General features: G+C 34.8%; 1 protein-coding gene across 3 annotated transcripts in view; it reads right to left on the bottom strand.

Moving 5' to 3' along the window:
- Nucleotides 1-2,475: 2,475 nt before the first annotated feature.
- CNTN1 (contactin 1) overlaps nt 2,476-26,929 on the bottom strand; it is a 289,420-nt gene continuing 264,966 nt past the window's right edge. For all 3 annotated transcript variants that reach the window (XM_019756344.3, XM_074325831.2, XM_019756345.3), the window contains one exon: nt 2,476-4,942. In XM_019756344.3, the coding sequence (XP_019611903.1) occupies nt 4,866-4,942 (77 nt within the window). In that variant the 3' untranslated portion in view covers nt 2,476-4,865. The remainder of the gene's footprint in view (nt 4,943-26,929) is intronic.

Genomic DNA, 26,929 nt, shown 5'->3' with positions numbered 1-26,929 from the left:
ACTCATCTTTTGTTGTACCGTTTTACGAGTTTTGACAAATGTGTAGATTTGAGTCACTGCCACCAGTTCCACCACCCCCAAGAGTTCCTTCATGTTGTCCTTTGTAGTCAAATCTTCACACTACTCTTATTGTTTGGCAACTATTGACTTGTTCTCTATCTCTAGAGTTTTGCTTTTTCCAGAATGTGATATAACTAGAATAACACAGCCTTTTAAATCTGGCTTCTTTTCATTTAGCAAAATGCATTTGCGATTCACCCATAGTATTTCATGTTATCAACATAAATGCTTTCTGAAAGCATGCTTAGAGCACCATTTCAATCATATCCTCATTAGTATGATTGGAGCATATACAGGTTTTAAAAAGAGGAAAAGAGAACTATACAGTATTCTCCCAAGACTTATATCCACCTGGAATCTGTAAATGTGACCTTACTTGGGAATAGGGTCTTTGCAGACGTAATCAGGTTAAGATGAGGTCACACTGGCTTAGGGTTGGATTAGGCCCTAATCCAACCACTGCTGTCCTTCTAAAAAGAGAAATTTGAACATTAAGAAGCACAGGGTGAAGGCCACATGACAAAAGAAACAGAGACTGGAGAGATGCAGTTGCAAGCCAAGGATGGCCAAGGTCTGCCTTCAACCACGGGAGTGGGAGAGAGGCACAGAACATTGTCTCTGCGTCTCTACCAGGAATTTACCTTGCCGACACCTTGATTTTAGACTTCCAACTTCCAGAACTGCGAGAGAGAGAGATATATTTCTGTTCTTTGAAGGCACTCAGTTCCTGGTCATTAGTTGTGGCAGCACTAGGAAACTAACACAAGAAGGTAAGTATTGGGGCCTTGCTTTCAAGCAGCTAGCCTCAGAGCAAAGAAGCCTGACTGAGAGGATATGATAGATAAAGCCACGTTCCTCCAGTTTTACCTTAGGATGAGACGGACTGAATCCTAGAGCAAGATAGTAATGGCATCATAGGTACTGGAATATGTTATTCCAAGTGTCAGACTTATTACTAGTATCTAAAAAGTGAAACCTGTTTTTAAAATATGATAAACAATGGAGAAATCTAATCTTGGCCTCCCATCAACTAATTTTAAAGTCAGTCCATTCAAAACCACTATGTTTCCATTCTGGAAAAAAAAAATGTTGAAGTTGGGAGGGGCACCTTTCATCAATCTTTTTATTAGCAACCTCCAGAAGATTACAGACTCAGGAAATTAAGTATTAAAATTTAATTAACTTTCCAAGTCACATGAAGAAAAAATAAAAAAATAAAGGAAATCCACATTCCTTTAGAGAAGAAATCTTCTGAAGTACATTTCAGTCTGCTGCTTGGATTTTAGATACAAACACTTTAGAGGATATTTTTAATAGACAAAAAGTGTATAGCATTTTGATAATTAAGATATAGGACCAAAATATAAGAACGCATGAGCAAATTAGTTATGAGAAAATTAACAGTTTAGACAAGCTAAGAGAATGGCTTTGTTTTTCTTGAGAGATTTAAATTATGTATACATGATGTTGATATTGTTGATTCAGTTAAAAATATCAGTTAATCTAACTTGGAGTAATCATGAAAATCTGTGTTTCTCAAATCTGGCTCCCTGTCAGACACTCCTGTACAACCTAAAAAGATACAGATTCCTGTGCCTCATTTTCCAGATTCTGATTTGGTAAGTTTGGAGTGGGGTCCAGGGAATCTATTTTACTTTTCAAATTATCCAGGTTATTGTGATGGGCAGCTAGGTTTGAGTACCCCTTACATGGAAAAATCTCTCACAGAAAGAAGCTTTGATCTCCCAAAGCCTGGGGAATTAGAGCTGGGGTCAATCCAAGGTCAAATACCAAAAGCAAAATATTAGAATAGAAGTAATCTAATACTTAGGGTCAAGAAATGGAGGCAAGGTCCAAAAGGGAAAATCAGAGTCCAGGGTGGAAAGCAAACTTCATGAAACAGGAAGAGAGGTCAGAATGCCAATGTGGAATCACAATGAGAATTCAGGAGAAAGAAGATTGCAAGGCAAAACACAGGAAGCCCTGCGATTCAGAATTTGGGGTTTAGTCTGGCTCAAGATTCAAAGAAGGCTTTAATTGTATCACACTCCTGTGTAGAGTCATGTTTTTATGGAAATTCTTTTATTACAGTATCAGCTCATTCAGGGTCAGTCCATTTATTCAGCAGCTAGTAGCTTGCTCTAGTGTCTAGCATTAGACTGAGTGATATTCACTGACATCTCCATGAATCGAAGTTACCTACCAGGTCTTATTTCAATGTAATAATGCCTGTGAATATGTGTGCTTGCAAGCTCACGTGTGTGTCTTTTTGTCTGTGTGTATACTTTGTGTAGAACCCTTCAACCATTAAACTATTGTTTAACAAGTAATATTTATTCTGTGCTATTTAACTTACAATGAAAACCTTCTAAAAATCAATTTTCAACTTTAGGTAAATTGAAAGGACAGTTGTTATTTCTTGGATAACAGTAAGACATTTATTTCTTTATAATTTGTTTTCATTCATAAAAAGGACAAAGCACAGTCCTATACTACTCCATTGAAAAAATGATAAAAAATAACTAAAAATATCAATTCAATATTTATCAGTATCAAATAAAACTACTATCACCTTTCCTGAAATACAAAGAAACAACAGATGTGTCTATATCTATATAAAGTTTAATTAAGAATCTTGCGTCTTAAAGCAGATGATACATTAGTTAGATTGACAACAGTTTAAAACTGATGGTCCCAGTCAAATTTGTACAGTTGTACGAGGAAATGAAAAGCTTGAGTTATCGGTGTATGTATGAGAGATTTTAATCTACCTAATTCCTGTCACAAATTGAAAATTAAACAAATAACCACCAAAGTCTGTTTTCTTCTTACCTTTCAGAACCATTTCATGCAAAATCTAATCAGCTTTGCTTTTTATTACCATACATTAGAAAATAAAAGGCAAGCATGCATTTGGCAAAAGATTTAGGTGTTGTCGATTATATAAAAATGCCCAACATGGGTCACATTGCAAAAGGAAAACCCCAAAGTGTTATAATGAAAACAAAGATTTGTACAGAAGGCTTACAGAGTATTCATTTCCATAATCTATGAAGAGATTTTGTTTTTCAAATAATTAAACATTTTATGAAATTTGGTAATGCTCTTAAGACTGCTGACATTTCTACTGGGATTTCATCCATTTCACTTATTTTTAAAAAGTTTCACTTTATAACAAAGAGTTAAATGTTAACTAATGAAATATTTATTGATATTTTCATAATGAAAGCTCTAAACATTTACACATAGATATATAGTACAAAAATTATACAAATTAAAGAAAGGGGGATAAAGTAGTAATAGATCTGTTTTGCCTGTAAATATTTTTTTTATGAACCTATAAGGTATCCTTTCTAAAAAGATAAACTCTATCTCTAATTAGCTCGCAAGGTTGTGCTAATAAAATAGGATTATACCTCTTGATGCATCAGACATTGCACTATTTCATGAGCCAGCTAATCCTCATTACTCGATTTCTTTCACATCCACACTCAAATACATTTCCATGCACACCATGGAGAATGAAGACATGTGCATCTTCCTTTTCACAACTTATAAAAACCTAAACCGCCAACACTTGGGAGACATCAATGGATGGATACGTTATTTGTCTCCTCCTGGCTTTCCAGTTTTGCATACTCTCCAAAGTACCATTAGCAACCTATTGATTTGGTATTTTTAGCCGGTTTTCGGTATTGCATTGAAGTGGGAAATGAGTTTAAAACTCAATATTAAAAAACAAGGAACACTGTAGTTTTTTTCCCAACCTACAGGTGATCTCTGAAACCTTTCTTCAATAAAGAAAGGTCTTACTTAGAAATGAAGCACAAAAAACAAGATACTAGATATTAGGTAATTCAGATATTCATTTAACGTCATTGATTCCTAGGTGTATAAAGACTATCACATCTTGATTAAAAAATGGAAGCACTCTACTTTTCAAAATTCGTCATTCCATGTTTGAATAAATACAGCAATGTGATAATACTCTAGATAAGAGCTGTGACATCTGAGGTTTGAAACTGATGATAAGAAAAGGATAAAATAATTTCAGAGTAGAATACAAAAGTAAAAAAAAAAACTTCATATGGTATGTTAACTTTACTATTAAAAAATTAAAAGTATTACTGATTTTGAAAATCAAATATTTAGAAACTTAATAACTTCCAAAATAAGAATACTGATAATAAGTTCTAGAATTTGGTTTTTAATATTCAAGATTTTTCAACTTATTCAATAAAATGATTTGGTAATGGAATTTGTGTCAGAATGTTTCAGTTATACTCTATTTTTTCTTAAGAAAACTCAAAATGTCATGAATGATAGGGGCCATTCAAAAATATGCAGGACCCAGAACAGAGAGGATAGTACAAGAGGATAGTACTCTTACATTTACCACATACGATCAACATTTCAACCTCTATTATATTTTACAACTTGTTATTAAATTTAAAGCACCTGTGTATGGTGATTTTACTTTCACTCTACAGCCTAAAGAATTGAACACTGTAACTTGTCCCATTGGATTAAATCATGCAACTGTCACAGAATCAGGTTAAGTGGTTTATAAGGCATATTGGAACGAGTTAAAAATCATTTTATATCCATTTAAAAGTTTATTCTTTTGGATGGCGGGGTTCCTGAATGCCTCAGTCATACATATGTTGTAAATCAGTTGGATAGTTTGTTAAAGTATAATTTATTTGGCTTAGGATGGAGCCGCAGGAATTGGAAGGATTGTAGTCATCACAGGGATGAAGGGTGTCCTTTGAGCCGGGTCGGGAACAGCAGCGGTCACACCACATTCAGAATTCCAAGTAGACAAGGATGCCACAGGCAGGCAGCAGTAAGCCGAGAAGACTTGGTAATAGGGTAGACGTACCTACAAAGTAAACCAAAATTGTGCATATTTCACTGATAACAGTCACTATTTCTCATTTACCCTATTTGGGGGAAAGCCAGAGATTATGTAGGCCTGAAAATCAAGTGGTTCTTTAAAGAAAAAAAACAAACAAACGAAAAACAGGTTCTCTGTTCTTAGGTCATTGAAGAAAAACAGAAATTTTTGATGGAGGATTTTGTGTGAGAGCATATGGCCTGTTTATACATGTTCATATAAATCATTTAAGATTATAAAATCAAAAATATTTATGGTTTCCCTATGATCCATCAGTCTCAAATTCCTACTAGAAGGTGTTAAGTCAAGAAATAGATATAAAAAATATATATATTATATATGTAATATTATACATATACACAGACACTTGTGTGTGTGTGTGTGTGTGTGTGTAAGCTATTAAATAAGATAAAGAGATACAGTAAAAACACTAATAATGCTATCTGGGATAATGATATCATAGGTATAACTGGATAGATTTTGCATAATTTCAGATCCCAATGGTTTTAACACATGTAGGTGCTTATACACAATGATTTGATGAATATACTTTTTAACAGTAAGTCATCTATTCAAATTTTTATCAAAGTTTGAACAATTGCCCTGATATATGCTATGAATTAAAAACCAAACACTATGCTATGGACGGATATATCTTGGGCTAATAATTATTAGCTCTTAGGGCTCTTCCAGTGGCCAAGCAAGTTACGGGTGAAGGTCCTGCCCACACTGAAATTCTTAAGAAAGTGCTGAAAAGAAGGACAAAGAAGGCATCTTCTTCCTTGCCACTCTCCACACCTCACCGGCTTGTCTTCAATGAACACACTGCTGGAATGAGTGACAGGTTAAAAAATATAGTTAACAGCTTGCAAATATAACAGATCAGTGTCAAGTTTTGGAAGTTTATTGAAAACATGAAATCATTATTATCTATTTAATACCATGTTAACAGTGGCCTCAAACACCCCTTTCGTTGGAACACTCCTCTTATATTCAGGAAGATTTGGGGCCTTTCTCCTGAATCTCTGGTCATTAAAAGCACATTCCTACAGGTAGAAGATGATTGTGTCTGTCTGTATGCTTGTGTTTCACTACTGCCTTATTAGCAGCATTCAGTCCTGCAGGGAAAACAAGCTAGAAAGCATTGTCATATACAGATAAAGTGTTTTTTTTAGGAATAAGCAGGACAGCAAGGATCAAAAAGTGAGGGCAGAACAGAAAGGACAATACCCACTGTCCTCAAGTTGCTGCTTATAGCCTCATTAATGCAGATGCCATAAAAACATTATCAATACAATGATAATGCCAATAATGACTAGATAACTCCTATTTACTGGCTTACCGCCATGACAGACATGACACTGGCCCTTAATATCTGTTTTGACACAAATACAATGACCTATGATGGTAGGTCTTATTACCCTGATTTTATATTATGTAACTCAGGTGAAATGACTTGTTCAAGGCCAGAGGTGAGGACCAAGCCAGGACAAGATCTTAGATTGGTCTGGCTCCAAAGACCACACTCTCTGTACCTCTTGCCACTTTGTGCAGACAGCTTTGGAAAGGGACCAGTTGTAGAAATGCATAAGGACACTGCACCCTGCACTTAAAGTGTCAAGGCAAAGACACAGAAGGAAAATAAATGACCTATGGGGAAGTGCAGCATCCAAGCTATGCCAGTCTTTGCATTGTTGTAGTATTTTTCTTTCTATTTTTTTCACATAGATATTTTAAAAATATGCCACAGCCCATTCGTTACTTTAGTCCAATAAGATGACCAATAATAAACCTCAATTACATAAACACATTCGTTTTCAGTGTTTACCTGATTTAATTGATCTGTTTTGAAGCCCTTTGTCCTGAGAATGACTGCAGGGTCTCCATGGGGCTCTGTCCCTTGACCACAAATTGCATCAGCAATGGGTACATGTTCATATACTTGTCTGAATATGTGGGTTGGCTCAGTGCAAACTGTGGCTGTGGAAAGTTTAGTCAATGTGGATGCCATTTTGAAGTTTTGGTGTTAGTATGAAAACCAAAGACAATTTTATAATTTGTGGCTTCAACATCAGGATATTTGATTTATTTTAAATAAACTCTTCATGTTCATGTGTGTTATATTTAATTTCTCTAATGGCTCAAGCTTATGTAATTGTGGTCTTCATCTTCTATTCTCTTCCACCTTCCAAGCACAAATTAGAGACCTGACTGAATTCCTATTTAAAGTCATTTTAAATGTGGTATCCCTATATTCTTGAGGGATTTTCAATATATCTAGGTTTTATATCTAACAAAATGTATATCATCATCCTGCTATCAAACATAATTTCAGTACTTATATGGTATGTAGTAAACCTATATTTTACTTTTCACTGAATGTCTTTACTTATCTACTGAATGTCAAACATAATCATCAATCTGGGGAATCATTTTTCCCTGTCAGAATATAAGGCCAATTTAGAGTACTGTATCTCTTCCACTGGATTTTCTTGAATTTTTTTTATACTAAGCTTCCCACACTTACTTCCTTCAGGAAGGATTCCAGCTCTAGGGAGTTACATATTGAGAAGAGAAATTTCATTTAAAAGTTAAGCAGTGCTTCCCAATCTCTGCATGTTTTATGATAAGTAGAGAACTGCTCTAGTCAGTATTTAATGCAAATCTCTTTTCTGATGCTTTAATTTGGACACCATGGTCCAATCCAGATTCCTACTTCTTGGCTATTACCGATGGTACCATAATATTTAGAATTTTCTCCTCATCGTGTCACTTTTTGTGTTCAAAACAATATCTCCAGATTGTGAATAACTTCAGGACAGGGAATATATCCAAATCATATTTTCAGCTGTGTTGACTAATACGAAACCCAGCATATAGTGAGTACTTGACTTAGGATGCTATCATATGAATAATTCTTCCATCTATAAGCACTGAGCCTTTTCTGATTATAGAGCTCAAGGTGGGAGAGAAAGCAAAAGGGTGGGACAAGAGGGCTTATGGAAGAAGACAAAGGAAACCACTGTGACCTGCCGTGGAATCTTTAATATGATTTTTACATTTTATACTCTCCCTTCCCGATGGGCCCCAAGACTAGTTTATCCCTGCTTCTCCTATCCCCATGTCAGAAACAGAATGGATTGCTTCTTGCCTTAGACCCTCCTCTGAATTCATCAGCAGGAACTCAAACCTTACATGAGATGCTTTTCCTTCCCACTTGAGTGATGCTCCACAACTGCTCTGGAGTATGTTTCCTTTGCTGCATCCAGTCAATTACAGGAAGTATTGCTATCTGTCAGACTATAGGTGTGTGTTTGGTCTTTGATTATTTAGGCTTTAAGAATAATAGGCAAATATAAGGGTCAGTAAGTAGGCCACTGTCCTATTAGCAAGAGTGGAAAGACGTACTGGGAATAGCATCATGGGGCTTGGGGCCAGGCAAAGAGGGTAAAGTCCAAATCCTGCCTCCGCCTTTTATTCGCAGGTAATCTGGATCACGTTCTTTAACCTTTTTATGGCTTAGTTCCTTCAACGATGAGACAAAGATAATCATATATCTCATCGCTTTATTGTGAGAATTGAGATGTCCACCTATGGTTCTTATGTATATATTAGTAGCACAATCTTTCTTCAGAAACAATCATATGTGGAAGCCCATTGCTGAATGAGGAGGGAGAGGGGATGCTTTATTCAAAGATGGGTCTGGGGCAGGAGACCACCAACCAGATTTGTGCCTCTTCTCTGTTCATGCTAGCACCACTACTCCCCTAAGCCCGTCATTGCATGCAACTTGTGAGACTCTGCTTATCACAGTTTGGAAACAGGTGCTTTTGGTAGATCACGTCAGTAAATGTATTACTAGTAGAAACTACTGTAAATGTAGCAATTCACACTACTTTTGATAGCAATTCATACTATCTCTTGTATTCTTTGAAATGTAGTATTTTAAATGTAGTTGGATAAACAGCCAAGCAAAACAATACATAAAGCAGGTGTCCCCCGTACACAACTTACATTTGAGATATACACATCTACTTTCTGTTCCCCAATCACACATTATGTCCTTTTAGATCACAAACATTCTTGGAATGTCCTTTCACCTACCAACACTGGGCATATTGAATGTTTCTGTAGTAGTCTAGCTCGTGTTATCTCCTCTGTGGTATGGTAGTTGGGATCTTTGCTTGTAAGTAACAGAAAACTAACTGAAGAAAGTGCCAATGTTGTGTGGCTTTGGGATAACTAGAGTCAGGTAATGAACACCCGTGTCTTCTCTGTTTCTGACTTTCATCTCTTCTTCCTTTGTATATTGGTTCACATTATCAGACTGACCTCTCCAAATAGACAACAGCATCAAGCTCACTACCATATATTCTCAGTATCAAAGAAATGATACCTTCTTTTTCCCCAACTCCAGTGACAAAACTTTCAAGGAAAGATTCTGATTTGCAAAGTTGGGGTCACAACCCACCCCCAGAACAATTACTATGGCTGAATTAATGGATTTCTATGAATGAACTAGCTTGGAACAGAAATTCCTAAACTAATTTCTGTGGCCAAGGAGGCACAGGGCACTTAAGAACATGTCAGCTTTCATTCTGTCCTCAGGTACTTTCTACTAGTACTTTCCACAATGAAAGGGCTGTGTGGATCCAGAAGCAAAAGAGGGATTCTGAGAAAACCGAGAGTACATTTAACTAAAAAGTGCAGATGAACATTGAGAGTCACCAAAAGCAACATGGAAGAATCCTTATCTTCCAAATGTGTTGACCATAGTAAACTTTTTCTCAAGGAGCACTTCACACGAGAATACTGTTCTGTCTACAGTATTGTGCTTTGTGGTAATTTTGTTGCAATTAGGAAAGTGTTTTGTGCAATTACTCATCTCAATTATTCACAGCCTCTCTAACTTGCTTTCCTCAACTTTTACCTATTTTCCTCAATTGCTTGAGGTTAATCAAGATAAGAAAAGCAACTGATCTATTTAGCTCCTGGAGACTTGAAGAATATTCCTGCAAATTAGTCTGAGTACAAGAGCCATTTTTATGAGTAATCATTGAGAGCTACTCATGATAGGTGCAGCTTTAGAATTTGTAAGACTAGAAACTAACTTTTCTTGTTGGAGTACCCAAATATGTATGTTTATATTTACTCTAAGATCTGGAACTTCAGCAGTGATGATGATTACATAAAAAAAACAAGCTAAAAAATTTAGTAAACTACTATAGCTGGGTCTATATAAGGTCAGTCTTTCTGATCTTATTTATTTATAGAGGAAGGACTATTGGGTGTTTGTCATTTTATGAATTCAATAATCAAGAATTTAGTCTGAAAAAATGGTAAAGTAGTGGTTAAGAGCTTTGTTTTTGGAGTTAGCCTAACTAGTTGGGAATTCTGTTTCTTTCTTTGAGACACTGAAACACAATGAATGAATGAATTTTATGACAATGATAATTTTGAAAAAAATCATGCACTCCAATTTTGGTGCAGGGCTTAACACTGAAAAAATGTGAAGTCATTGAGAGGCAATATATATATAAACATTTATCTTAGATACTGGGATTTTACAAAATGTCTGAGACAAAACAATCTTAGAATTTTTATTGGTTAATTCACTTCTGGAATTTCTATACTGTCTTTGTCTCTTCTTCCTTGTACATTTTCTCCTGTATGATTTTCTTCCCAGATTCCTACCTCATTTTTCATCCTGTCTACATGTTATCAACACTGAAAGCACAGAGTAGAGTCAAGGTACAAAACATACAAACTTGTAAATTAGAAGAGTTTTACTTTCCTGGAAACTGGTATAGAATTTGTAATAAAAGTCCTGTAATTCAGTGAGGCTAATGTTAAAATTTCCTTTAGGCCACACATCAAAACTGCTACTTTTATAAATTGTCTAATGCTTATTAAAAAATAAAAGAGGTATTTTTCTTTTTAGAAAGTTAGTTGCTTTTGCTTCAAATATGTCTCTTGGGAAAAATGCTGAGACAATTACTAAATCAATTTTAAATCAATTATTATAAGCATTTACTACCTTCCTTTGACAAAGTGAAATAATGGATGTTTACCCCAGTTGGTTTTAAGAGTTTCTGGGGAAAAAAATCAGAGAGAAATCAGAAAATGCAATAGATTTGATCCTTGAGGTAGAGCAGACTTCTACATTTGATATTTTTTTGCATTTGGACATCTCTTTTATTATAGTGTCTACGTGTACCAACTTGTGTATTTTATTTTTATTTTATCTCCTATGCCTCTTTGAGGTAGCAAAATGGTAAGCTATGTGGAGAAGAAATAAGACAGCTTAAGACCTACTTCCAGTTCTGTCAATAACTAGTTGTATAACTTTGGGCAAAAGAGAATATTTGGACTCAAGATGTGGCTCTGAGGCTGGTGTGATGTTTGGCTATTTTACTAGTCACGGATGTGGATTTTCCTTCTGTAAAATGATAGGGTTCAATGTTATAAGTCCTTAGGTTTCTACTATGACCATGAGTCTATGTAATTCTAAGCAAACCATAATGTATTTAAGAATATCAAGTGTTGAGCCATAAAATTTGCAAACATATTTGTTATAGTTCCCCTTTTTATGATAATCACATTTGATATTACTTTATAAATATATATTAAAAGTTTGATCATATAAATGATAGTGGCTTTGATGGGTTTTTCAATCTGGTGAAACCCACTAATCTTGCAGCTCCTACTTGTTTGGCAATTATAAACCCATATGACAGGCAAAAAAAAATTTTTTCTGGCAGTAGTATGTGGTTTGCTGGCAGCTTATCCTAGCAGTTGTATTTGTTCCTTACTGTTGACTCTGGCCTTTTCTCTGTTAGGAAATGCTAGCTTGCCAGGATGCATTCCTCTTTGAGAAAGGAGCAAGCATTTCCAATAGAGTAAAGAAAAATTATTTGCTTGGGGATGTAAAAGTAACTTTTAACTGCCTATGCTCAAATAACCTAAATTTGACATTATTTAAGGGCAAGATGAGACTATAATTATGAGGACTTTTGAAACTGGCTTACTTACTTCTTTAGAAATGCAAGGTGTTATTTCACAAGAACATGAGATTTGAGGTTAGAAAGAATTCTGTTTGAATTCTGTTGCCCTCAGTTGAGTGGTGACCTCTCACAAGGTATTCACCTCTCAGAGCCTCCATTTCCTTATCTGTAAAATGGGCAGCGTAATACTTACATAGCAGGATTTTCATGAGAATTAAGTAAAAAAAAAAATGTCTTAAATGCATAGTAAACGCCATCCAATAATTGTGAGTTTGAAATATGAAATTTAGTATGTTCATTAAAAAACATTAGTGACTATTTAGTGAGAATACGCTGGATCTGGGAAAAGATAGAGACCCAGACCTCAGTATATGGGTCCTATTCTATAAAATGTACAACTACAAAAAATGGATTTAATGGGTTTATTTTTTTCCTCAGCTTATACAAAATCTTTAACAAATAAACATCCAGTTCTTTATTTGTTATTAATTCACAAACAACCAGAACCAGCTTATTAGATCATTTTTGCATTTGGCTTTGGAAATAGAAGTTTGACAGAACATTCTTGACATGTGTAGCCTCAGCTGTGTGGAATACATCAAACTACCACCTGGATCAGTTTCTCTCAATGTAGATTAAAGTTACAGAAACTGGGGACTTCAGATGCCCATTCTATTTTGCCATATTCATGCAAACAAGTATTAAATTGTTCCCTCCATTGCCCATACTTTGCCTTCCCCAATCAGATTTTGAGGCAAAAGGACAGGAAGTAGAGCCAGAGTTTGTGTGTGTCTCATGCTAAGGCAAATGGCTCCTCTTTAGTGTTTGGATTGAGGGACCAGTTGAGCTAGTCTGTGACAAAATTTTCTAGACATTTTTCAGGAGGTACAGGTACACGGCCGATTAGGTTTCCTTAGAAAGGAAGAACTGTTCTCTGCACTTCCCCTGCCTCCTACACTAACACACTGGCTTATTTTATAGTTTTGCCTCTTTATGCTTTGGGGAAACCAGCTGGTGTTTGGGAGTACTGACGGTAAAGAGTAAAACCAAGTGGTCGTAACAGTCAGTTTTCCTTAAACTAATTATATCTAATCAAAAGAAATTCAAACTAAGGGAAGCAAGCAGATACGTCTTCCCACAAAGCCCACTGAGTTCTCAGTTATTCTTTTACGTACATTTGAGTAAATGCTCTTTTTTTCTGATTTTAATACTTAAGCTCATGGTGGGGTACAATGTTTGTTTCTAGGTGAGACAATGGAACCTAAAAGGCCTACCCTATCATGTGGCTGAACATTATGACCATTCATAGAGGCCCTATTTTGTATAGGCATCCCTAAAATGATAGGAAAAGTCACACATTTTTAGGAGACAAATATTTGAATGCCTATCTCTAGTACCAATCTTTGTGGGAGAAATGATTTCCCAGTTATCAGAAAGGACAGGTCTATCGCCTTTTAAATATCCTTAGAACAGCAGGCCTTTCAAAAAGATGAGAGCTATGGGGATGACACAGAAAAGCCTCTGTCAATTCGTGTTGTGAGCCTCTAAGTGGAAGGTGGATCCAGTTCACGTGGCCCCTTGTGGGACTCTAAGTAGCAGGAGTCATTCAAGTGGCTGGCCTACCTAGGGGTGATTTTCATTTCACGCCTGGTTTCAGCAAAGTGTAGATGCAGACTAACTTCAATTTAAACTTCACCTCTGCTTCTTTTTATAAATGAAATCTTCACCTAACTATGAGGAAACACCAAAATTTAAATATACGAGGTCTGACAATTATGTTTGCAAACTTTTGTTGCAACAATGTTGCTAACCTTTTTTTTAAATATCAGAGGGATTATTCATTATAAATTTGTACCAACTGGACAAACAGTTAACCAAGTTTACTATTTGCAAGTGATGAAAAGGCTGCATGAAAAAGTTAGACGACCTGAACTTTTCGCCAACAATTCGTGGCTCTTGCATCATGATAATACACCAGCTCACACAGCACTGTCTGTGAGGGAGTTTTTAGCCAGTAAACAAATAACTGTATTGGAACACCCTCCCTTCTCACCTGATCTGGGCCCCCAAAGACTTCTTTCTTTACCCAAAGATAAAGAAAATATTGAAAGGAAGACATTTTGATGACATTCAGGACATCAAGGGTAATAAGATAACAGCTCTGATGGCCATTCCAGAAAAAGAGTCCCAAAATTGTTTTGAAGGGTGAACTAGCCACCGGCATCAGTGCATAGCTTCCCAGGGGGAGTACTTTGAATGTGACCATAGTGATTTTCAACAATGAAGTATGTAGCACTTTTTCTAGGATGAGTTCATGAACTTAACTGTCAGACCTCGTACATATAGTGATGGTATGAGAATACTAAAAAGATTTCTTTAAAATTACTTTATTTACTCATAAGCTTTCTGGGCAGTCTGGCCCATACCATGTCATCAACAAATACCTGTTTAATTAATTGTTTTTATTTTTATCATTTATTAAGTGCCTACTCTGTCCAGGGAACTTGACAACATATTTTGCTTAATTCTTACACAGTTGAAGTATGTATCCTCATTTACAAATGAGGGGCCTAAGGCTCAGATTTTCTCACCGAAGTACAAGGCAGAATTGGGTATTAAACTCAAACTTGATTTTAAGCTCAGTGGTATTTTCTCCAATCCACAGATGCTTCATAAATATCTCTTACTATGACTACAGAAAACAGTGATTCAACCTTCCTTAATGTAATTAGTCGAGAGTTGGAAATTATAACAGGTATCTAAACACTTCCATAGCCACAGCAGCCAAGGATCCTAGCCCCCCACTGTTTTCACGTGGTGACTCAGAACCCCAACTTCCTTGGAAGCTTTCCCAGGGTAAAACCAACCAGGGCAAAAGTCCCATTTGATCTTTTTTGATTCATCTTTGCTTTGGGGCTATAACAAATGAGTGACTCACCTGTTTGAGGTAGTTAATATTTTGGTAGTTAAGATTTTCCTTCCTACTACGATCCCGAACTCATTTGTTTGTCAGACCTCAGGGCTTACTGCAGGATTCAGTGTCATCCATCTATCAACAAAGATTAATCGGTGCCTCTCTGTGTTTCCACATGCACATGAAGTTCTTATAAGAAACTATCTGAATTAATTGAATCTCTACAACTTTTAAGAGGATCATAACCAACTAAATGTCTTATCTTTGTACTTCCACAGGAGAAACTATTTCTCAGCTGTTTTAACAACAGTCTGAAGTGAGTAAGGAGTTACTGACTGGAATTCAACACTGATTTTTCCAAAGGATTTCTAGAGTTTTTGCTTGTTCAGCCTCTCATTCAGAAGACATAAAATAATTCCAATCACTTTAGATAGTATCTGCACAGAATTTCCTTGGTTCTGTTTATATATCTTTCAGAATGTCTTTTTTTTCCAGAGAGCTCATTCTTAGTCATATTTTCATGGTGCTAACTCCTGATATTTTAAGTTATTTTCAAATTCTTTTTGGGTTCAAAAAACTGGAATAAGATTGGCTTTCATCACGTTGGCAAGGAGTTTATTTAAAAAAATCAACAGAGTAGTTATTCCTTGCTAACTACCAGGAATTCTGAGAAATTTTTAAGAAACCATTTTGTTTATATTGAACAAATCAAATTTCCAAACAGTGAATGGAAATTGAAATTCTTCTTTCAATATTTGTTTTTCTACCAGTAGCGCCAGTCTTCCAGTCATTTCATTATAAAATTTGTGGACTCATTTCCTTTTCTCTCCTCAAGACTTGTGTCTTATGTCTTTGTGTCCCTTGATAGTGTATTTTATCCAGAGAGAATTTAGATACTGATTGATGATATACTAATGTGTTTGTAATAACATAGATGTTGAGAGAAATATTATAAAATCCACAAAGAAGTTTGAGACCAGTGATTCATTTTTGACATAGTATGCCTTACCTGGACTGTCCTACCTCTTGTTTACCTTACCTGGTTTTTCTAGGTTGTAGTTTGTCACACAACCACTTCTCTTTTCCTCTACACTCCTGGTCCTATCATTAGTCTTATAAAATGTGCCATGCTCCTGAATTACTAAGTTAATGATGTTGCTTTGCACTTAATTATTTATAACAGAAAATATGGAGTAATTTTCAAAATGCTTTTTCTCCCTCATCTGCAATATACCAACTTGCTCACCAAGTATAATTGATTTGATCTTGAATACGACTCTAGGATCACTCTGTTCCCCTTTTTCTACTGCCTGTGCTTTGGTAATTCAGGACCTCATCACTTCTTATTTAAACACAAGAAAAAGTAAAAATAAAGCAAAAAAATAAAACACACACAAATTCAATCTGCCACCTTTTTACAGTCTGTATATAACCTACTCAACTATATCTTCCTTATCCTCCTTTTTGAATTCTGCATTCCAGAGTCACTGAATGAGATGTCATTTGTATATATTCTCAGAGTTAATGTTCGTTTCCTCATACAGGAATGCCCTTCTACCCCCTTTTATGCCTAGAAAATTCTTGTCGATCTTACAAGATTCATCAAAAGTATAATCCTCTGAAACAATTATGAATGGATTTAATTGCTTCCTCCTCAATGCTTGCTGCTACAACACTTAATACATTTACTGCAAATTTTATTTCACTTGTCTTACTCTCCAGTGAGTTTAGGGCTGCTTAAGAATAGAGACCATGTTTTTGTTTCTCTTCAAACTTTTAGGGTCCGAGACTTACCTAACACATGTTTGGTGCTCGGTACATGTTTATTGACTAAGTTGAAATAATGGTTAAAACCCTTTTTTATTGCATTACCAGGTCCTGATGTGGATTTTTCCCTTCCGTCGTAGATCTACCCATGATCTCTCTTTCTCTATGCATGTCCCCAAAATACCATTCCTGAGGAAAAGTAGTATAAGGAATTAATTTCCCTATAAATTTTCCACGTTTCCGTAGGCTCAATATTAAGCAATAATTCCATATAACCAGTATTCACTAAAGTGCTCAATTCATAAATGTGAACAAACAAGGTCTTCCACTAATATTCTGTATTCTGAGAATGACTTTGTTTATTAGCCATAGGTTGATTTTATAACACAGAGAAAAAAAATAGAATGCACCAAAAGTAATTAGCGGCATACTAAACCTTCACTATTTATTTTCTTTATGAGAGTTCTGCTAATGAAGCTGCGAGATTTACCATCTTTCTTGCTTCCTTTTGTGATTGTGTCCTATTTTAAACCAAGATTATGTTCAGAATACAATCTTGGACAAGATATATAAGGCTATTCCTTTAAAAGAACATATTCAGATACTAGTTTAACTATATAATTGGTGCTTTAAATATTTCAATTTTGAATCAGATGAATTTTCCTTTTATAAACTGCCTCTCGTCATATTCTCACTGTGATTTTCCAACTTTTGTCTAGCTAAGTTTGCCTCACCATCCCACGTTACAGGAAAATACATAATGTAGAATAGTAGGCACTGACAGAAACTACTACTTAATTTATAGAGAAATGCTACAATCAAATGTGCCCTGTGAAATACTTATAATAATGAATTTACTATTGTTTGTGACATATGTTTTATTTTTCTCCCAGTATTATTGCTGTAATTCCTAGCACAATTTATTATTCAATGTATTAATTTTAAATTTTAGTAAAATAAATCTTCTTCCAGAAAGAATAGTAAAGAGACTTAAAATATGATATAATTTCAAATAATTGCACAATAATAAAAAGCATCCAGTATTTTCTACTTCCAATCTTTCTCTATTAAATTGGTTTGCTTTATGTTTTAGGTTTCTCCTTGGATTACAATCTCTTTGTAACCTTAGAATCACATATGACAGCTCTCCATTTGCCATGAAAATTATTATAGTAAATATATAAGCAATTTTTAATTGTGTCAAGTTTTTATTTATTTTTAACACTTTCTCTTCAGATTTTATTGGCTCTCATATTTTAGAAAACATTCTTTATGACTTTATATATTTTAGGAATTCTTTTTAGCTCATATTTTAATCATAAAGCATATATTAGAAATCTGATCCGGGTGTCTTATATTTCTTGAGGGTCAATAGATGATCTCTCTCTCTCTCTCTCTCCCTCTCTCTCTCTCTCTTTCTCTCTCTCTCTAGCAAAGTATTTGATTACATATATCAAATACTCTAGAGAATAAAATAGAAATATTTACTTATATAAGTAAAGAGTTATATGCTATCTCATTCTAAAAAGACTTTGAAATAGTTTACAAAGATACATAAATTATGAGAAAGGAAAAAAATAAGAAATTGAGAGGAAGGAAAATAAGCATAGGAAAATTGAGACAAAGCTAAGAGATAATGATACCAAAATAGCAAAATCAACATCAACTAATGCTAGTACTAGTATTACTAATATTTGGTAAGTGTCTATGTTATTCAGGGACATTTAAAAAGCACTTTCCCTATATTTACATATTTTTAATTAAAATATACAATGCTCTATATACTTTGGAAATATGGTTCTGAGCTTTGGCTAGGCAATACAGATAGAGAAATAGATCAATCATTAATTTCGTTATCCAAAAGATAAAAACAAGTAACATGCTTAAGAAAATCACATCTACAAGGTGTGATGAAAAAATGCAATGAATGTTTAAATTAAAAAAATATGTATATATACACATACATATATAATAGTAAAAGACACATTGCCATTAATTCCCCTCAAAATCCCCCCCCGCCTCACTTTGAACACGCTTATTCCATTGTTCTTGCCACTTTCTGAAGCAGTTCTGAAGTCCTCTTTTGTGAGTGTCTTTAGTTATGCTATCGTGGCTGCTTTGATGTCCTGAATCAATTTAAAATGTTTACCTTTCATGGTCATTTTGACTTTGGGGAAGAGCCAGAAGTTGCATGGTGCCATATCCAATGAATAAGGTGGATGAGGACACACTGTAATGTTTTTATTTGTCAGAAATTGCCGTATCAGAAGTGATGTGTGTGTTGTGATCACAAAATATGGTGAATGCTAATGCCGAGTGTCATCCAGTGGAAAGACAGCAATCTTCAATACGGGAAGTGGTGCATGGAACCTTGGTAACAGTGTGTGACAAATTTCAACTTGTTCGGTGCAGTCAGTTGGGTGTGAGCTACGGTTGAGAGAAGGTGTGTTTAAAGTGTGCTGTAAATCATCCTCCATCATGCAATGCCCCATGTCACACATGACTTCTGGTATGGCAATTTCTGTCAAATAAAAACATTACGGTGTGTCCTCATCCACTTTATTCACCAGATCTGGCACCATGCGACTCTGGCTCTTTCCCAAAGTGAAAATGATTCAGGACATTGAGGCAGCCACCACAGCGCAACTAAAGACACTCAAAAAAGAGGACTTCCAGAACTGCTTCTGAAAGTGGCAAGAATGACGGGATAAGCGTTTGAAGTGAGGAGGAGTATTTTGAAGTGGAGTAATGGCAATGTGTCTTTTACTGTAATATATATATATTTTCTAATTTAAACATTTACCTTATTGTTTGACCACACCTTGTACTTCTGGTCCTGAGACCAGAGAATGGATGCAGGTTAAGGTATAGTTCAGGTAGTCAGGTACCTGAAATAACAATCCATAATGAATACTAACACAATACTAGAAATTCAAAAATTAGAAAAACATATTTATTAGAGGGGTTGTTTTTCTTCTTACCACCACCCTGAGTTCTTTTAAAGGAGAGTACTATATTGAAAGAAGATAATGATAACCTGCTGGAGTATGTATGAGGGTAAGTGAGGTTCCTATTAAATATGCTCCACTACGTAATATCTAAGCTGCCTACAGAGGAAAATGGATTTATTTAACTGTATTTATTTTCCTTTTTTGAGTATGTGTGTGTGTATCAGTATGGTAGTGTGAAGAGATGACTTTTTCTAGAATTTAGATAGAGTGGTCTTCCTTCATGTCCTTTCTCTAATAATATCTCATCCTCTCCATTCAGTAGTGTACAGGAATTTCAAGAATATTATTTAATATTAAATGTTAAATTATTTTATTTAACTATTTATTTATTTATTATCGTGGCCTATGGTGTTCACTTCTCTAGGTTCAGCCTTCGTTATCTAAGAGAATTTTCAATCATAGTTCCTTAAAAGGAGGATACTGTGTAGTACAGCAAAACATATCCTCAGCAATCATGGAATAATTTGATAATAGATTTTGTGTAGTTGTTTTTTGGTTTAGTTCCTTTTTTTTATAATGTTCCTTAGTATAAGCCAATAATAACAAAGCACCAAAATATAACTTAATAAAAAATAATCTTATGAAGGTGCAAAACAATGTCTTCTCAAAACACAGCTCACTGAAGTTTTTGTATTGATCAACTCATAAAACTTATTTTATCTCCTGGGAATGGATGGAAGGGGTATATCCATCGAGCATGCATTCTCCACAGGGGCTATATGGTCCCCATGGAGTGAAAATTGGCTCTTATGGGGTGAAAAAATTTGAGATACTACAATGGTTTTTGTATTTCTAAAGGGCTACAGAACATAAACAGATATGTACTATATCTGTGCTATTAAAATTTCATGAGTGGCAGCTGCTGCTAGGAAAAAAAGTGTATAAAAACGCTTAAGGAAACAATAGAAAAAAGGTTAAGAATATTGTCATCTCACAATCATTTGGAATTGGGTGGCAAAGGTTTAAGGTACATGGAAATAGGTTTTAATTTATTCATTAATTACAATAATAGTAAGAACTTATCCATAATTTACTACTCACAATAATAGGAGGTAATAACTTATTCATCATTCATTACTCAATAAAATGGTAAATACTGTTATTCCCATTTTACACGTAAATAACAAACTATACTTATGCTAAGTAACCAAGGCATATAAATAAAAATAAAGACACATGTGGAAATTTCGAAGGATAACGGAAAACCAGTAAGACAGGATCAATAGTAGGACTGGGTGGGGAGGGGGTGTAAGAACTATTGGAGCTGGGAGGATATTTGAAGAAATAAGTTGATAAGAATCACTAGTAAGAATTACTAGTAAGAAAATAGAATGCTTAAAACAAATTTTTAAATTTTTTTCAGTTATTAGTAATATCAATATTTGAAACGATTCTTAATCTCTTTGTGTGTCACAGATGCCTTGGCAGTCAGTGAATCTTCAAGAACACTGAAAATAATGCTTTTGCATAAATACAATATATAGAATTAAAAGAAACCAACTATACTGAAAAACATTTGTAACAATATCAATTAAGCAGATATATATTAACTAACACACTAAAATTGTGAGCTTATCAGCACATTAAATAATAAGAACTAAGATCAGTTCCAATAAACATATTTTTGAAGAAGCAATATTACAATGCTGAAATAGTATATGAGAACATCTGTGATTATAATTGGTGATGGTGATTTGTTGCTTACATTTATATTTGAAGGAGTAATCTATTCAGTTAGAAAGTAGTAAAAATTAAAATGTAATTTTTTTCCCTCATTTAAGTTTCAGGGATCCCTAAAGTTCTAATTCACATTCAAGTCTGTGAACCTCTATCTAGATTGTGATCATGGGTGGGTGGCTGAGGCAGGGCAGAGGAAAAGATCATCAGGAAAAAGGAATTAAGAGGCCAGGGCATTGGTAGGGTCATCTACCTAGAAGCTGATATCCAAACATAATAATTAACAACTTCCAGGAATATCTGGACTTGGAGGCATCTCCTGTGGGCTAAGGGTCTTGTTGGGCTAGCCCTCTGTAATCTACATTACCCTTGACTCTTCCTAAATTCTCTGCAACCTACCTCCCTTCTCTTTCCCTGCTTCCTATGGCCATATGACCAAGGCTGGTGATTTGCTTTAGAGATGAAAGTAAATTATATAGGGCCAGGAATGGTAGGTTATAGAAGAAAGACAACTGGCTGGAGAAATTCACGCTCTTGGAATATGTCCTAAATGATTAATTTTCTCTTGGTCTGGCTCGTTTTGCAGACGGTGTCTATAAAAAGTGCCTCTGGAATGTCGTTTGCTTCACTGCATTGCTCTCATACTGTGAATAATCTACCAAGGGGCCTGGCTTCTAGCCTTACCCAACTATGGGAAGTATTTTGAGACCTAAACATTCTTTCATAAATCACTAATGCTGGTCCCTAATGTAGTATCAAATGGACCATTTTAATATGTTGATATATCACTTTCCAGTTTAAGTGTTTTATATTCCCTCTTATTATAGCATTAAAGGTTTCCAGATCTATTTGTGAGGAATTACCATGGTTTTACTTTGAACAATTACAAAATCATTTTCTTTTCTAAAGGGTTTCAAATTTATGTTATAGTGAGTAAGTGTCAAACCTCAGGGGAGAAAATGTAAAACCCAACTCTCTCAGCACAGACAATTAATTGTCTTTATATTTTCCTGAGAGGGTTATAAATTTCAATGTAGCCTATAATGTTTCCAAGGAAAATTAATTTTGAAATGGTGCTTTTATGGTTGATGTACATATCAATTAAAGATAATATAATTATTTTAATTCACTTATTTGTTGTTCTTATTTCAGGAGAGAATATAAGGTAATATCTTATGCTTTGAGGGGAGGTTCACCTATTCTAATAGTCCTTCCTAGGATCAAAGAATATTTAAAATCCATTTGAGTGTACAAAACAGAAATATTAATGTAATTTTTATGCCACTAATATACCAACATTCATAAAAATGCAAAATTGAGCTTGCTGAATAATTAAAATTATACATATAATATATGACATTGCACAATATTATTCATTTTCTCATGATCAATTTATTGATGCAAAATATTATGACCCATTACAAAATTTGTTGAAACTGTATAACGATATTCTACAAAGCTTGGTACTATGTAATCAAGGTGAAAATAACAGATTACTATATAGTAAAACTGGAATTTTACTGATAGCTAGAATTCAGAAAAATAAAGCCCATCTTTGAATCAAGGTATTTCTCTTAGGACCATCTGTTCATTTTCTGAAACTTTTTCAATATAATTACATTCTTCAAAAATGATAAATTTCTTTATTTACAACCCCCTTTTCCAAAGCACTTACTAAATATGAGAGTCCTTTCTCATGTTAGGTTCTAATTTTAGTTCCATCAGCAATATTCTTTCTATATGCTACCCTCCTACTATAACTTTCTCAGTTTAGTAAAGACTACCAAATGCAGGTTTTGAGGGGAAGGGATTGTCTCATAGATTTGAGTACTGTGGAATATCTAATCTAAAATATAAAACAAAGCAAAACTTTCGTAATTTTCTTGTGGCAGTAATAACTTAAACTGTTCCTTAAATATTCCTATTTCCTACTTAAATATTTAACAGTGATAGTACCAAATATATTCATTTTAGGGATAAACCTGTATTTATTGACTTTGGATCAGGGTTACTGATATAACCCTTGATAACTTGTTCAATGTCATAAATCCTTGTTTTGATATCAGGATCCATATTGATGACTATCTCTTGTTACTGGAAAAAAAAAAAATCCTGCCTACATTTTCGGCTTTTGAAGCTGACTTTGTATCCTTCCTGTAACTTTTCCTGCCTCTTTTTCTGCATATTTATGAAGTTGCACTTTGACCTAGTTTCTTCTTTTTCCTTTTCCTATATTCATGTTTATTTACCTCATTATTTAACTTTGAATACTAAGCAGAAATATTTTTCTCTCTGCTTCCTTGCAAACACACTCTCTATCTTTTTTTTTTTTTTTTTTTTTCAGATGTTCACTTCTCAACGAAGATTTTCCCATCCATAGATCAGCAGTAAATCTTGATCACTGTGAGCAACCATGGAAATGCCATTTAACTAGTTTAGCGGTAGATTTGTGGCACAGTTCTGGACAGTATGGGAAAGATTTCTTGAGGGGCTTCTGGGAAAGGTCCTTCATTTTAAAATAGAACTTCAAAAGACACTGACACCCTTCTTCCTTAGTATCGGGTCCGCATGGAGATGATAAGCCTAAGAATAAAGCCAGTTCTGAGGACTCTCAAGTACAGAAAGGGGGTAAAAAGTGGTCCTTGATTGAATTTTTGAGACACTGATTTCACTAAGTCCTAAAGGCCACCTATCTCTGAAACAATTTTGAGTTGAGGATTTGTTACTGACAGCAGAAAATATTCTAATAGACACAAATTCTCTGGTCAGCTATTTAAATTGTTCTTTAATTAGACGTAATGAACCCTTGTTTCCCTTGATCTCCTATTATATTAACCATGTAATTTGCCAGCTTTAGGCAACACCAATAACCATCTGCTGTCTCCATTTCTGTATCCTGGCTGGCATGGGTTGCAGATAGTTATATAATTATGCTAACTGGTTCTCTGACAAGTTTCTTATCTGACCTCAGCTGGTTTCTCACTTTACTAGATGACTCTTTTCTTTTTCTTCTTTTTAAAAATCCATCTCCACTTGGCTGTCACCTGGATGGACATAGCATAGCTGAGCATGTCAGAATTTAAACTCCCAACTTATTTTCTCCAATCACCTATTTTAAGTAGATGATTCTGTTAAAAGTAAGTATTTATGTTGACTATTTAACTAGATGATTCTGTTGGTCAATCTAAATTCTTAGAGTTATGCCAAATCATCTTTCATACTCCTTATCAAATCATTACAAAACACTGTCGAATCTTCTTCCAAAAAAATTCTGACTAAAACTACTTACTTCCACTGTGACCACACTAGGCAACATAGACTTCATGCCTTGCTTGCACTATTACCTTCTGGCTTCCTACTGTGCTCCCATTCCCAGAGATTCACAGATTTTTTTGTACCATTCATGAAATTTCTACTTCCTTCCAAAGAATAGCTAGAAAGAGACTTGTAAAATATAAACCTGATCATGTCACTTCTTTTCTTAAAATGCTTCAATGGCCTCTCATCACATTTAGAGTGAAATCCAAAGTCTTTAAACAGGAGGATCTGTAAACCTTGTCATAATTCATATGCCATCTACCTCTCCAGCCTCATTGTGTCCACTCTCCCCAGGGCTTGCTCTGCCCTTGTCACACTCATCTCCTGGCTGTTTCTTGAACATCTAAACATACTTCTAGTGCAAGGCTTTCATAGGGTTCTAATAGGAATACTTTTCCTTTCAGATGACTGCATAGATGGTTCCCTCATTTCATTGATTCTCTTTTCCAGTTATTTATCAGAGCAGGCTTTTCCTGCTGCGCTTTAATTAACAAAGTTTATTTTATTTATTCATTTATTCATTTATTCGTTTATTTATTTTTGAATAGCAAAATGCTATTTAAAAAAACTGTTCAATGATAAAATGTGGGTATTGCTGTTTGGATAGCAACTTGGCAATTGTCAAGTATTTGTGAAATCTTTGAAAGGTCCTGCCTAGTATTTCCACTTCTAGGAATCTTTTCTAAGAAAAATAAAATTGGAAATTCAGGAAAAAGATCTACATACAATGATGTCTGTTATGATGTTATCATAATATTGAAAAAGAAAATATGGGGAGGAACTAAAAACTGTAGCCACATTGTTATATGTGAGTGTTGGTGATCAAGTGATATTATTATTTTCTATATGTTGGGTAAATCTCTGTTTTAGTATTTTCATTTTTTCATAATACAGTTTCAATACCTACAGGTGTCTTGTCCTATAATTTTAATGGTGTTTCTAATAATGTGAATTTCTATATCATGAAATAAATTTAGAGGTTAAAGCCATTTATTTTCTTTCTTTCATTTCATTTAACATCTCCTAAAATATCCATGTTTAGCTGGGTTCTTGTTAGTTTTGATGGTTATCATGTAAACCTACTTATTTTTGGAGAAAATGTGCTGTATTTTCTTTTGGAATTTCAGCATCATTCCTCTCGCTTTCTATTCTCTCCTTTCTATCTCTGGGGTAAAACTGTGAAAACTGCATTTCCTAGACTCTCTTGTCACTGAGAGGAACTAGTGGGAGAACTGGAAGGTCACAGAAAAGCAGAAGCCACCACTGGTCTGGCAGTGGTGGGCAGGACCATGGGCCTCAGTGGGTGTCAAAGGTAAGGCGGTGCCACGGCCCTTGAGGGTTCTCCTAGGGTCCCCCACTTTAATGCTGTAGGGAGATGGACCACCAGTCGTGGTTCCTTTCAATGACATCTTTTTTGCTTTTCTCAAAAGCAGAAATCGTTCACTCTCATAGCTTTTATAAAAAGGTTTTCTTTTAAGAATTTAATTCAATACTTGATTAAAATATCTAGAGATGTTTCATCTTTCCTAAAAGACACATCATCTTTCACTGATAGAAGAGAGAAGACACTTTATAGCAATCTATGGGTTGATCCTGTGAGCTTGAGTTAATTGAAAACTAGTTCAATCATTATAGAATTGACCAGAGATCTGTGATCTTAAGGAAAGGTATTAATAAGTCTAAGGGCTCTTGCACAATGGTGAATTCCTCCCCATTACAGACAGTGTTTGAACTGTGGTTCAGAGAACACAAGCCATAAATTTCCTACAGGGGGTTCCAATGCTTGGGAAGGAGCCAAATATGACGATGGAGACATTTTCCTCCAGGAAGTTTATGAATCTGTTTTCCCCATATTTTTATTACTAACTCTTATGTTTTTCTACCTAAAAAGTTTTATAAGAAACATTCTAAAATGTTCATTTTCCCATCTGGGATGTATATAACGTCTCCATATACATCCTTTAATAATTTATCCTGGAAGAGATCTTGTAATTTGTTTTGTGGCTCAGAGAAATAAGAAACTTAAATTATCCTATAAATTGATTCTTTCTGAAAGAGAAATCTGCCTGTTCTGATTGGGTCTCAGACCTGCTCACTTCTCACCAGCTCTACTGACTCCCCTTTTTGTTCCATTTCAATGTATTTTCTACACTACAGAAAACATGATCTTAAATCAGATTGCATCACTCATCTCTTGAAAGCACATCTGTGTTTTGCCATTGAACGCAGAATAGAGTACAAACTTCTCACAAAAGCCTTTAAAGATGGGGTGAGGGAGAGC

The sequence above is a fragment of the Rhinolophus sinicus genome, chromosome 1 (genome assembly GCF_057876585.1).
Source record: "Rhinolophus sinicus isolate RSI-liver-muscle chromosome 1, RSI-T2T, whole genome shotgun sequence".
In the NCBI taxonomy this organism is placed as follows: Eukaryota; Metazoa; Chordata; class Mammalia; order Chiroptera; family Rhinolophidae; genus Rhinolophus; species Rhinolophus sinicus.
The sequence above is the reverse complement of the archived record's forward strand: the minus strand, read 5'-3'. Positions and strand labels throughout refer to the sequence as shown.